Below are 14143 nucleotides of genomic sequence, written 5' to 3'. Positions count from 1 at the left end.
CCATCACTGTATCATACACTGCACCCTATGTACCATCAGCTGCCCATCACTGTATCATACACTGAACCCTATGTACCATCAGCTGCCCATCACTGTATCATACACTGCACTCCAATGTACCATCAGCTGCCCATCACTGTATCAAACACTGCACTCTAATGTACCATCAGCTGCCCATCACTGTATCATACACTGAACCCTATGTACCATCAGCTGCCCATCACTGTATCATACACTGAACCCTATGTACCATCAGCTGCCCATCACTGTATCATACACTGCACTCCAATGTACCATCAGCTGCCCATCACTGTATCATACACTGAACCCTATGTACCATCAGCTGCCCATCACTGTATCATACACTGCACTCCAATGTACCATCAGCTGCCCATCACTGTATCATAAACTGCACCCTAATGTACCATCAGCTGCCCATCACTGTACAGTTATGTTCAAAATTATTCAACCCCCAATGCTGTAAAGGGTTTTAGGGAATTTAGTGTACATTTGTAATTGTGTTCAGAATGAAATCTTACAAGGACTTTTTAAAGAACCAAATGCAACTAAAATGACATCAATTGTTTTTGTAATACAGTATTAAATGTTTTTTTGTGATGTCTTCATTGACACAATTATTCAACCCCTTAAAGACTACCACTCTTGAGAACAGAGGTTCATTCAAGTGTTTTCGATCAGGTATTGAAAACACCTGTGGATGTCAAGGAGCAGCAATCAAGCATAATAAGCACCAATTAGGCAGATTTAAAAGGACTGTGATACTCAGCTCCTTCTAGACCAGGCATGTCCAAACTGCGGCCCTCCAGGTGTTGCAAAACTACAACTCCCAGCATGCCCGGATAGCTTACAGCTATTAGGGCATGCTGGGAGTTGTAGTTTTGCAACAGCTGGAGGGCCGCAGTTTGGATATGCTTGTTCTAGACATTTACTGGTGTGTTTACAAACATGGTGAAGTCAAGAGAATGGTCCAGGAAGACCAGAGAAGAGGTGATTTCTCTTCACAGGAAGGGCAATGACTATAAGAAGATTGCAAAGATGTTAAACATACCAAGAGACACCATAGGAAGCATCATTCGCAAATTCAAGGCAAAGGACACTGTTGAAACGCTACCTGGTCGTGGCAGAAAGAAGATGCTGACTTTGACTGCTGTGCGCTACCGGAAGCGCAAAGTGGAGAAAAGTCCCCGTGTGACTGCTGAGGATCTGAAAAAAGATTTGTCAGATGTGGGTACTGAAGTTTCAGCTCAGACAATAAGGCGCACACTGCGTAATGAAGGCCTCCATGCCAGAACTCCCAGGCGCACCCCCTTGCTGTCTCCAAAGAATAAGAAGCGTTGACCGCAGTATGCCAAAAGTCATGTGGACAAACCACAAAAGTTTTGGGATAGTGTTCTGTGGACTGATGAAACAAAATTAGAACTGTTAGGGCCCATGGATAAATGCTGTTTGGAGGAGGAAGAACAAGGCCTATGAAGAAAAGAACATCTTGCCTACTGTGAAGCATGGCGGGGGGTCAATCATGCTTTGGGGCTGTTTTGCTTCTACAGGTACAGGGAAGCTTCAGCGTGTGCAAGGTACCATGAATTCTCTTCAGTACCAGGAGATATTGGATGAAAATGCGATGCAGTCCGTCACAAACCTGAGGCTTGGGAGACGTTGGACCTTTCAACAGGACAATGATCCCAAGCATACCTCCAAGTCCACTAGAGCATGGTTGCAGATTAAAGGCTGGAACATTTTGAAGTGGTCATCGCAGTCACCAGCCTTAAATCCGATTGAGAACCTCTGGTGGGACTTAAAGAAAGCAGTTGCAGCGCGCAAGCCTAAGAATGTGACTGAACTGGAGGCTTTTGGCCATGAATAATGGGCGAAGATACCCGTAGATCGCTGCAAGACACTTGTGTCAAGCTATGCTTCACGTTTTAAAAGCTGTTATAACTGGAAAAGGATGTTGTACTAAGTACTAAGATTGAATGTCACTTGGGGGTTGAATAAAACTGATAATGATGTGAGCACAGAAAATACATTTGTGGTTATTTCATTATAAATGTTATGTTATATTTGTCTGACTTACAAGTGCCTCTTTGATTCAATTGTAAACAAGATGACTGAAATGATCAACATCAATGTGAAACTGGCCAAAACACTCAATTGCAGTGGGGGTTGAATAATTTTGAACACAACTGTATCATACACTGCACCCTATGTACCATCAGCTGCCCATCACTGTATCATACACTGCACCCCAATGTACCATCAGCTGCCCATCACTGTATCATACACTGCACCCCAATGTACCATCAGCTGCCCATCACTGTATCATACACTGCACCCTAATGTACCATCAGCTGCCCATCACTGTATCATACACTGCACCCTATGTACCATCAGCTGCCCATCACCGTATCATACACTGTACCCTAATGTATCATCAGCTGCCCATCACTGTATCATACACAGCACCCTATGTACCATCAGCTGCCCATCACTGTATCATACACTGCACCCCAATGTACCATCAGCTGCCCATCACTGTATCATACACTGCACCCTATGTACCATCAGCTGCCCATCACTGTATCATACACTGCACCCTAATGTATCATCAGCTGCCCATCACTGTATCATACACAGCACCCTATGTACCATCAGCTGCCCATCACTGTATCATACACTGCACCCCAATGTACCATCAGCTGCCCATCACTGTATCATAAACTGCACCCTAATGTATCATCAGCTGCCCATCACTGTATCATACATTGCACCCTATGTACCATCAGCTGCCCATCACTGTATCATAAACTGCACCCTATGTACCATCAGCTGCCCATCACTGTATCATAAACTGCACCCTATGTACCATCAGCTGCCCATCACTGTATCATACACTGCACCCTAATGTACCATCAGCTGCCCATCACTGTATCATACACTGCACCCTAATGTACCATCAGCTGCCCATCACTTTATCACAACCTGCACCCTAATGTACCATCAGCTGCCCATCACTGTATCATACACTGCACCCTATGTACCATCAGCTGCCCATCACCGTATCATACATTGCACCCTATGTACCATCAGCTGCCCATCACCGTATCATACATTGCACCCTATGTACCATCAGCTGCCCATCACCGTATCATACACTGCACCCTAATGTATCATCAGCTGCCCATCACTGTATCATACACAGCACCCTATGTACCATCAGCTGCCCATCACTGTATCATACACTGCACCCCAATGTACCATCAGCTGCCCATCACTGTATCATACATTGCACCCTATGTACCATCAGCTGCCCATCACTGTATCATACATTGCACCCTATGTACCATCAGCTGCCCATCACTGTATCAAACACTGCACCCTAATGTACCATCAGCTGCCCATCACTGTATCATACACTGCACCCCAATGTACCATCCGCTGCCCATCACTGTATCATACACTGCACCCCAATGTACCATCAGCTGCCCATCACTGTATCATACTCTTTAACCCAATGTACCATCAGCTGCCCATCACTGTATCATACACTGCACCCTATGTACCATCAGCTGCCCATCACTGTATCATACATTGCACCCTATGTACCATCAGCTGCCCATCACTGTATCAAACACTGCACCCTAATGTACCATCAGCTGCCCATCACTGTATCATACACTGCACCCCAATGTACCATCAGCTGCCCATCACTGTATCATACACTGCACCCTATGTACCATCAGCTGCCCATCACTGTATCATACATTGCACCCTATGTACCATCAGCTGCCCATCACTGTATCAAACACTGCACCCTAATGTACCATCAGCTGCCCATCACTGTATCATACACTGCACCCCAATGTACCATCCGCTGCCCATCACTGTATCATACATTGCACCCTATGTACCATCAGCTGCCCATCACTGTATCAATCACTGCACCCTAATGTACCATCAGCTGCCCATCACTGTATCATACTCTTTACCCCAATGTACCATCAGCTGCCCATCACTGTATCATACACTGCACCCTATGTACCATCAGCTGCCCATTACTGTATCATACACACTGCACCCTATGTACCACCAGCTGCCCATCACTGTATCATACACTGCACCCTATGTACCATCAGCTGCCCATCACTGTATCATACACTGCACCCTATGTACCATCAGCTGCCCATCACTGTATCATACACTGCACCCTATGTACCATCAGCTGCCCATCACTGTATCATACACTGCACCCTATGTACCATCAGCTGCCCATCACTGTATCATACACTGCACCCTAATGTACCATCAGCTGCCCATCACTGTATCATACACTGCACCCTATGTACCATCAGCTGCCCATCACTGTATCATACACTGCACCCTATGTACCATCAGCTGCCCATCACTGTATCATACACTGCACCCTATTATCAGATCTACATGGATGTGTGCACCCTACTATAGTATACAAGAGATCTCCTCAATGTGATACATCGATCTACCTCTACGTCATATACAGCTCGGTCCTGAGTACAGTCACCTCTGGGCCCCGTACAGACTGCACTGGGTGACGGTACTGCACGACGAATTACTCAGAAGCCGTCGGTGCTGCAGGCAGATGATAAGCCGGTGCGGTACCGCTCCCGCTGATGACAGGCTTTACTGCCCGCCGTCTCCTCTGGGAGAAATCACCAGATATTTATGTATCGCAAGAAATCAGGAACTGTTAGGGGAGAGTGGAAATGTCGCATCCTATCACGGGTCCGGATACTGTCGCACGTTCAAAGTCAATAAAGGCAGCGCAAACATGTCAAAAGTTGCAGGCACAGCACGACATGCACGTTCTATGTCGCCTTACCTTCCGCAGAGCTCGCATCCTAATGCATTATTCTCTTAGCACATTAAGACCTGCATGGTGAACACTTCGCAAAACTTTGCCAACAGTTGGCAGTGCGCCTTTCCTTCCCCCGTTACTGCATTTTGTCGCGCGAGCATTAGCCCAGCATCTCCCCGTCGCTGCTTCCCTGAGCCCTTGGCGAAGGCGCTCTCTCCCTGCTTCAAAGATTTGCGCGTTCTGCGCAGGCGTCAGGCTTGAACATTCTGATCATGCGCAGTGAAACGTGTGTCCATTCCGGGACGCCATGATAGAGAGGTCGGCCTGAGAGACAGGCTAAATGCGCTGACAACAGGGCGTGGTTGTAAAGCCTTGCACGCTTGCTCCTGATTGGTGATGGTTTGGACAGGGCAGCGTGGATTGGTTATAGACTTTTGTGGGTGGAGTTTAAGTGACAAGCTGACTTCCTCCGTGCAGTGAGTGCCTGAGAGCGGATCGTGTCCAGTGCAATGTCCTCCGCCAGGAGAGAAGGTAAAGAGTCTGTGTGACTGCAGGCTGTCTACACTCTGCCATGGGTCACCAGTGCTGTGGGGTATCAGCGGCTGGCAGCACTCATAGGGCACTGAGATCACACTGTGCCATATCCATAGTGGACAGCCTAAACTCCTGGGTATCTGGAATTGCACTAAATGTTGGGTAAACTTTGCCTATACATTGCTTACTTTTCCACTGTCCTTAATTTCATCCTGCCTTAAAGGAATTGTCCACTGAATCTTCAAATCTGCACATGTGCAGGGAACAGCACATAAAAGCACTTCGTGACCCAGAGGCCTCTTACGCACGACCGTATGTATTTTGCTGTCCGTCCGTGTGCATTCTGTATTTTGCGGAATGGAACAGCTGGCCCCTAATAGAACAGTCCTATCCTTGTCTGTAATGCGGACAATAAAGGACATGTTCTATTTTGTTGCGGAATGGAAGTGGAATGCACACAGAGTACCTTCCGTTTTTTTTTTTTTGCGGACCCATTGAATTGAATGTTTCCGTATACGGCAAAAAAGAAAAATGGAATTGGAACGTTAAGAAAATACGTTAGTCTTCAAGAGGCCTTAGGGTCCATTCACACGTCTGCAAAATGGGTCCGCATCCGTTCCGCAATTTTGCGGAACAGGTGCGGGCCCATTCATTTTTAATGGGGCCGGAATGTGCTATCCGCATTTGCGGATCCGCACTTCCATTCCGCAAAAAAAAAAGAACATGTCCTATACTTGTCCGCAATTGCGGAAAATAAAAGGCATTTTGTATGAAAGTGCCGGCGATGTGCGGTCTGCAAAATGTGGAAAGCACATTGCCGGTGTCTGTGTTTTGCAGATCCACAAGACACATATAGACGTGTGAATGGACCTTTATACTGATGATCTATCCTCAGGATAGGTCATCAGTATCTGATCGGTGATGGTCCGACACCCGGGACCCCTGCCGATCATCTGAGTGCCACGGCCTTCTCACAGCTCACACTGTACATACCACTGCAGCCGTGCTTGGTATCGCGGATCAGCCCCATTCACTTGATTGGAATTGAGCTGCGCCAAAGCCATGTGACGTCATTGGTCTAGGCCTGTAGGGTGAGCTGTGTGAAAGCCGTGACCCTCACAGGAGCGCCATTGCTTTCTCAAACAGCTGATTTGTGGTGTCCTGGGTGTCGGACCCCCACCGATCAGATACTGATGAGTGATGACCTATCCTGAGGTCATAAGTATTAAAGTCTCAGGAAACCCCTTTAAACCAAATGAGGTAATGGTTGAAAATTGCTTACCCAGTGTTTATTACATTCATTATTACAATCTGGTGCTCTGGTCCCAAAATGGCTGCTGATAGAGGGTTATGTGACCAGTGCCATCTATCAGCGACCTATGTCGACTGCCACTGCGCATGCGCTAGTTTCTAATGTCATGAATAGTTAGTCGATGGAGGCCACTGGTGGATGGGACTGGTCACATAACCCTACATCACTGACCATTTTGAGAATGGAGCATCAGACTTTAAAGCTGTTGTCTGGGGTCTTCTGAAACTGCCAATTGTCTTCTGACCCTGTTGAGAGAAAAGATAATTTCCCCTGTAGTTACTCCTCCGTCACGCTCCCTGATGCTGCCATCGCCGCTGTGCTTGGACTAATCGGGACACATTTTCACCGTCCAGAAGTAAATATTAAAGGTTCCCATGCAGGGGCAGCATTTGTGAATATTTATCCAGTTGGTCACCACGCATGCGTCTTTTTACAGCAGTCACTGTAAACTTGTACATACACCTATTCACATCAGTGCACGTTTGGCCCTGGTCCCGGCCATTTAATTCCTTAGATGCCTTGGTCAATAGTGACCGTGGCATCTATGTGTTTTCAGAGGGAGGGGGCTCCTGTCACCCAACCAACTCCTGTGAATGCAATAGGAGGCCCCAATATATTTATATGGCAGCTGGGGGGGTCTAATTTCTGGCTAAAAATCCTTTTTTCAATTGGCTTTTATTAAAAATATTGAGCTGTTCTGTCGCAAAGGGTTCGCTGTTTTTCTAGCTGTGTGACTGGTACTTTCAGTTTGTGCCGGGTCATCTAATACACCAAAAAAAACTGTATATTTCCCAATGTAAAAGAATACCAAGGAAGAAGCAGTGGTGTAGTAATTCACCTGTCATATCTAATCTAGCGGTAGAGATGGCAATGCCGAGGCCGACAGTGAGGCATGAAAGGGGATTTGGGAGTCTCCACCACAAGGCTGTAATGTATGCTGTCTCTCAGGGGTAGATTACTGTCATTTTTGTTTCTGATGTAGGGTTATGGCATCCGTGTTGCATCCGTGGTTTTCACGGAACCATAGACTATAACAGACATGACGGACAAAATAGAGCATGCATCCGTGCTAAAAACATTGACCCACGGACCATGCCAACACACTGATGCCTGAATACACACATTAAAATGAATGGGGGCGTGTGCTGTCCGTGGAGAACATGTACAGCACATGTCCTGACGTGTGAATGAGGCTTTAGGTGAGTTTGCACTTGCGTTATGGCATTCCATTATAGGTTCCGTTTATGAAGAAATATAACGGAATTCTAGGACGGAATGCAAACTATTTTTTCCGACGAAAACAAACAGAACCGTTATGTGCCCCCATAGACGTGTATTAGGACAGAGCAAAATGGAATGCCTCTTTTCTCTGTTTTGTTTCCGTCCTAGAATTCCGTTATATCCCATTATAACAGAATTTAATAACGCCGATGGGAACCCGCCCGAAATTCTTTGAGAAGCCATGCTTTTTACACACTGCGTTCCTCAACTCCAGTCCTCAGGGCGCACCTGCCGGTCATGATTTGAGAATATCCTATGGTAAGTCCTGATGCATCGATACTAATTATATACTATATACTGCTCAGTACTAAGAAATGCTGAAAACCTGACCGGTAGGTGTGGGCCCTGAGGACTCGAGGAACACAGTTTAAAAATCTTTAATGCCAGACACACAATGATATCTCATCCTGTAAGGACAGAGACCACACTTCTAATCTTGTGTATCTTTCTTGTATCTCCTCCTTTTTAAAGGTTTATTTTTATTTTTTATATTACACCCCCACCCCACCAGAACTATAGTTACCTGTTCCATTTTGGCTCCATGGGTCCTGGGCTTTCTTCACTGCACTTCCAGTCCCCACATGTAAACTTCCAGCATAGACAGAGTCCCATGTGCCGCTGCAGCCAATGACTGGCCTCAGAGGTGACATGTCCCCTGCAGTGGCACGTGACCCAGTCCATGTGAGGAATGGGACTGCAGTGTAGACAGCCTGAGACCCATGGAACTGAGCAGATAAGTATATTTCCCTTTACAGATCGGTGGGGTGGAGGTGGAATTTAAAGGGGGGAAAAAAGAAGCAATTGTGGATAACCCCTTTAGCCTGTCTATAAACGTTAGATAAAAGTGAGCAGGACACTCTAATTTCAGGAGAACTGGCTTACCATCTTATGTGTATGCGGCCTCCTGACTTCACCCTGGTGGCAGATGTCAGAAAAGATAAAGACCGAGCTGTTGGCTTTCATCTCCCTGATCCTTTTGTTCTCGGGGAGATAAGCCGCTGTCGGAGGAATCTGGCCGAGGCTGTCCCCACTTGGACAGCTACTGTATCTCATGTGTATGGTTGACCTTAGCTTTGTCTTGATTTGCTTATCTTCTAGTTCAGCGTTCTGTTTCCTGACTTTGCTGGATGCATCCAGTAGATGTGCCTCTCTGCCAAAATGTTTCACTGCTTCTTTTTAATAAATACAGGAGCCACCAGAAGAAACACAAGTGGACGCATAGCCCGTTCCTGTTTTATTATTTTTGTAACCATGTTGCATTCAATTTTACTTTTTGAAAGATCTCCACAGTAATGTACTTCAAGTAGTAGCACCACATTTCATTGAAATTATTAGTTTTCTGTACTAAATCGCTTCACTGTTATTATGAAAAGTAATGAACTTATAAAGGTCACCTACCTGCTCCAAGAATTCGCAGCTGACGCAAAGGCTTAAGAACAATTGCTTATGCGTGGGTTTCTTTCACGATTGAACTTGTTGTCTGCCTTTTATGAAAAGGACATTGTTATGTCAACAGCTGCGGAAATCTTACGATTGTCATTTAGAAAAATCACTAGCAACATCTAAATAGTGCAAGGTTTTGTGTCACTATTAAACCAGACCACACACCGTGAAAATGCGGTGCAATCTGCAGACAGCATGTTATAGACCAGGAGGAGCTGAACAGATTGACATATAGTTTTATGGGAAAAGACTCGGTAAAACTTGTAATTTATACATGTAAATCTTTTGTTATGCTTAGGAGTCATATGGGCGGTCCCCTGATTGACGGCCTTCCCTGTATGCTTAGCCATGCAGAGCTAGCTGTCAATCACTGAGTGGCACCGCCCACATGACTCCTAAGTCTTAAAGATATAAAATAATAAATTAAAAGTTGTGCTTAATCATTTGCCACAATACTATATATTAGTCTGCCCAGCTCCATTCTGTGCTAATTGTGCTTCTTCTGAAGCCACAGGCCATCCAAAACTGAGGTGGACATTTATCAAATGTGTTACGCAGGTGTTTTGGTGTTAAAATGTTGCACGTGGTGTCGCACAGCCTCTGTTGCACAAAATTTTGCAACATTAGCCGGCCTGCGCCACCTTGCGGCGCTTTAAGTAGAGTGAGAATAGGTACAGCTATATTGCACTTGTGATAAATTTATTATTGCTGTGGAACCAATTTCATAAATGCGCTCAGCAATTCCAGTCTAAAAAGTAACCTCCTACACCTACAATGCTAAATTTGCCCAAAAATCTTTATTGATCCATAATAAAATCTGAGCAGTGATATGAAAGGTACATAAGTCAGTGAGTAAAATAAACAAGATGCAATGCATTTAGAAAGTCTTCACACCCATACATTTTTTCACATTTTATGTTGCAGCCTTGTGCTGAAATAGAAAAAAGTTCAAGTGTTTCCCCATAACCCACTCAAAACTCCATAATGAGAAAGTGAAAACAGAACATTTGCTAATTTATTGAGAAGGAAAAAACAAAATCTTGCATTGACATAAGTATTCAGACCTTTTACTCAGGACTTAGTTGAAGCACCTTTGGCAGTGATTACAGCCTCCAGTTTTCTTGGGTATGATGCTACAAGGTTTGCGTGTGGATTTGAGTTTTCTGCCTTTTTTCTCTGCAGATCCTCTCAAGCTCTTGTCTTGTTGGATGGGCATTGTTGGTAGATAAGCCCGTTCCAGGACTCTCCAGAGATATTTAATTGGGTTCAAGTCTTGCTGGGCCACTCAAGGACATTGAGTTGTCCCTAAGCCACTCTTGTGTTGTTAAAAGGGGATCCTTCAGTCCAGTCGGAGGTCCAGAAAGTTCAATTTTTGTTTCATTACACCAGAGAATCTTGTTTCTCAGAATGTGAGAGTCCTTTATGTGCTTTTTTTGCAAACTTTAGACAGGCTTTCTTGTGTATTTTACTGAGGAGAGGCTTCTTTCTGGTCACTGCTATAATACCTAGATTGGTGAAGTGCTGCATTGATGGTTGACCTTCTAGAAGTGTGTTTTATTTTTGTTTGTTTTTTTGTTTTGTTTTTTCCATCTGCTCACAGGATTTTTGGAGCTGATCATTGACCATTGGTTTTTGTTCACACTTTGCCAAGGCCATCTAGCCCAAAGTCCAAATTTCTCCAATTTAAGAATTATGGAGGCCACTGCGCTGTGGAGAACTTTCAGTTCAGTGGAATTTCTTTGTATCCAGATCTGTTCCTCCACACATTCGTGTCTCTGAGCTCTACAAACAGTTCTTTCCTTCTCATAGCTTGGTTTTTGCTGATATGCATCCGTGAGATCCGTGGGGTCATATATGGACATGATTTGGAAAGTCACACCCCTGTTTAATCAACTGAATTTACCAGAGATGGATTCCAGTCAAGGAGTAGAAACATCTCAAAGTTGAACAAGAAAAATGCGAGGCCCCCAGAGCTAAAAAGATTCTAGGCAAAAAGTCTAAATGCTTGTGTCCATGTGAAAGTTTAGTTGTTTTTCCTTTTTAATAAAATTAGCTAAAACGTTCTCATTTTGTCTTAACTTTCGTATTATGGGTTATGGGTGTTTTCTTTTTTTTTTTATGTTAGCACAAAACACTGATAGGATAGGAAAAAAATGAGAGGTTTAAAAACCCCACCCCTACCCCTCATCGCCAGTGATTTTTCTTGTCCTGCCAAGGAAGGAAGACTGGATCATCTTGCACTGCAGACCGGAGATCGGTTCCAGCGGCCCTTCCCTCCTCCTGTGTGGTCTGCGCCCAGGCCCATTTATTGTACGGTGGCCCTGGCGAATCTCCCTCCTACCGCAGTCCAGGAGGGCTTAATGCGGAGTGGAAGGTGGCTGGAGCAACGCTAGGACGCACTGTCCCTCCAACTGCCGGGTGATGACGTCAGACACCGGTAGGGGTCGTGGCTTAGCGTCGTGACTGCTCATGGCCGGCGCATGCCCAGTGTTTAAAGGAGGGCCGTGCCGGTCCCAACATTGCGCCCAGCGTTCTCACCCTGCCTGGAAATATGGGTGCCCCTACCACCACTGGCTCTAGATCTGAGCCCCCCACTACCCTGGGTTCTGTGAGTAGCCTGTCTCAGGCACCCTCCTTATGTTATACTTACCCTGTAGTGGCTGACCCTTCTGTCCCTTGTATGTTGCAGGCAGAAAAGGAGTCTTCCTCTTCTCCCAAGGTTGAACCCAGGAAGTGTGGTCTCTGTTCTAAACAACTACCTTCCTCAGGGTCCAAACCTTTATGCAAGGAGTGTACCGTGTCTGTTGTCAAGTCCGAATCCTCTAGTCTGGAGCAGATTAAGTCCATTATTAGAGTGGAAGTTCAATCTGCCCTGCCCCCCAATAGAACGGGTTCCTCTAGAGATCTTATGTATGTGGAAAGTGATTCTGATTCCGTGAATCCTGAGATCTTTGAAAAATCTCAAGAATCCGATTAAGATAACGAATATAAAAGATGCCTTTTTAATCCTGAGGATATTGAGGAGCTAATCAAAGCCATAAGAGCCACGATCAGAATGGAGATTCCCTGGAAGCCCAGATCTGTTCAGGAGGAAATGTTTGGGAGAAAGGCAGAGATCTATATTCCCAGTTCCGGATAACATACAGAAGATCATAAGAGCGGAATGGGATAAACCTGAAATAGGCTCCTTTATTCCCCGTGGCATAAAAAGGCAGTATCCTTTTGACGAGGCATATTGCACAGACTTTGAGTCCATTCCCAGAGTCGATGCTCCAGTGGCCAAGGTCGCAAAGTGCACAGTCCTTCCCTTTTGAGGACGCTGCGCAGCTAAAAGACCCTATGGACAGAAAGGCAGAAAACCTCCTTTAAAAAATGTGGAAAGCTACGGCTGCTCTTTTAAAACCCGGAGTGGCGGCGACATGTGTAGCTTGTACCTTACCAGTGTGGCTGGAGGAATTAGAGCTTCACTTAATTAACAAGACCCCAAGAGAGCAGCCTTCCCCTGCTTAGAAAGGACACTAATTTCCTGGCAGACACCTCCACTGAGTCTCTAAGATTATAGAAGGCAGTTTTTCCATAAACAGCAGGATACCAGATCAGATAGCGTAAAATCAGGAAGGTGGAGCTATTCCAAGGGCGGTAAATGAAGGAATTTTCTTTTTAACTACAACAAGGGAGATCCTTCCTCCTCCTCCTCCTCTTCCAAGCAATGACTCCATTCGTGTGGGGGGAAGACTCAGCTCCTTCATAAACTCCTGGGAGCAAGTCATCGCAGACCGGTATATAATCAGTATCGCAAAAAACTGTTATGTTATAGAGTTGGAATCCCCCCCCCAAAAAAAAAAAAAAAACTCCCCTGGCCTCAGAGGGTCCTCTCTGTCCGAAGGCATAAGGGAATAATTATGCCTAGAGGCAATAGAGAGTGTTCCCAACACGGAAATAGGAAGGGGTCACTATTCCCCATTGTTCCTAGTTCGGAAATGGAATGGCAAATTTTGGACCATTATAAATGGTGAAGCCACTAAACAGACTCATAAACTATGATAGTTTCAAAATGGAAATTGTCAAATCCGCCGTGAAACTCCTCAAAAAGGGGGCTATGATGGCCACAATAGACCTCAAGGATGCCTATTTTCCTGTTCCAATCCATCCCCTATCCAGAAAATATCTAAGGTTTGCAGTGAAGCTGAAAAAGAAGATTCATCACTTTCAATTCAACTGTCTTCCTTTCGGAATATCTTCTGCTCCTCACATCTTCTCTAAGATTATGGCAGAAGTAGTGGCCTCCCTAAGCCAACAGGGAATATTAATTATTCGATATGTGGACAATATGTTAGTTATAGCAGAAACGTCAGATCTCCTACAAGCTCATATTCAGGTGGTCTGATCTCACCTTCATAACCTGGGCTGGATAGTCAACTGGAAAAAAATCCAATCTTATCCTAAACCATCAAAGAATATTTCTAGGCATCCTCCTGGATTCTGTCCTCCAAAAAATCATTTTTTCCATATCCGAAAGTCCAGGATCTAAAGTTTGGGATCTAACAATTCTTAAGAAAGCACTTTTGTTCGATCAGACAGGCCATGAAGATTTTAGGTCGCCTATCTTCTTGCAGGTTTGTCAGATTCTCCATTTGATCCTCTAGACTCCCTGACTATTAAGTGGCTTACTCTTAAGACCATTTTCTTAGTGGCAATATCCTCTGCGAGAAGAGTTTGTG

The 14143-nt window shown here is 45.1% G+C and overlaps 1 protein-coding gene across 2 annotated transcripts in view; it reads left to right on the top strand.

Annotated features, from left to right (window-relative positions):
• The first annotated feature begins 5307 nt into the window (after positions 1-5307).
• ERICH1 (glutamate rich 1) overlaps positions 5308-14143 on the top strand; it is a 76687-nt gene continuing 67851 nt past the window's right edge. Inside the window, exons 1-2 of one of the 2 annotated variants that reach the window (XM_044290658.1) lie at positions 5311-5383; positions 8088-8237. In XM_044290658.1, coding sequence (XP_044146593.1) covers positions 8129-8237 — 109 coding nt within the window. In that variant the 5' untranslated portion in view covers positions 5311-5383; positions 8088-8128. Of the gene's footprint in view, positions 5384-8087; positions 8238-14143 lie in introns of both variants that reach the window. The other variant, XM_044290659.1, reaches the window with a different exon arrangement.

The sequence above is a fragment of the Bufo gargarizans genome, chromosome 4 (assembly GCF_014858855.1).
Source record: "Bufo gargarizans isolate SCDJY-AF-19 chromosome 4, ASM1485885v1, whole genome shotgun sequence".
NCBI lineage: Eukaryota > Metazoa > Chordata > Amphibia > Anura > Bufonidae > Bufo > Bufo gargarizans.
This window is presented reverse-complemented; position numbering and strand designations above follow the sequence as displayed.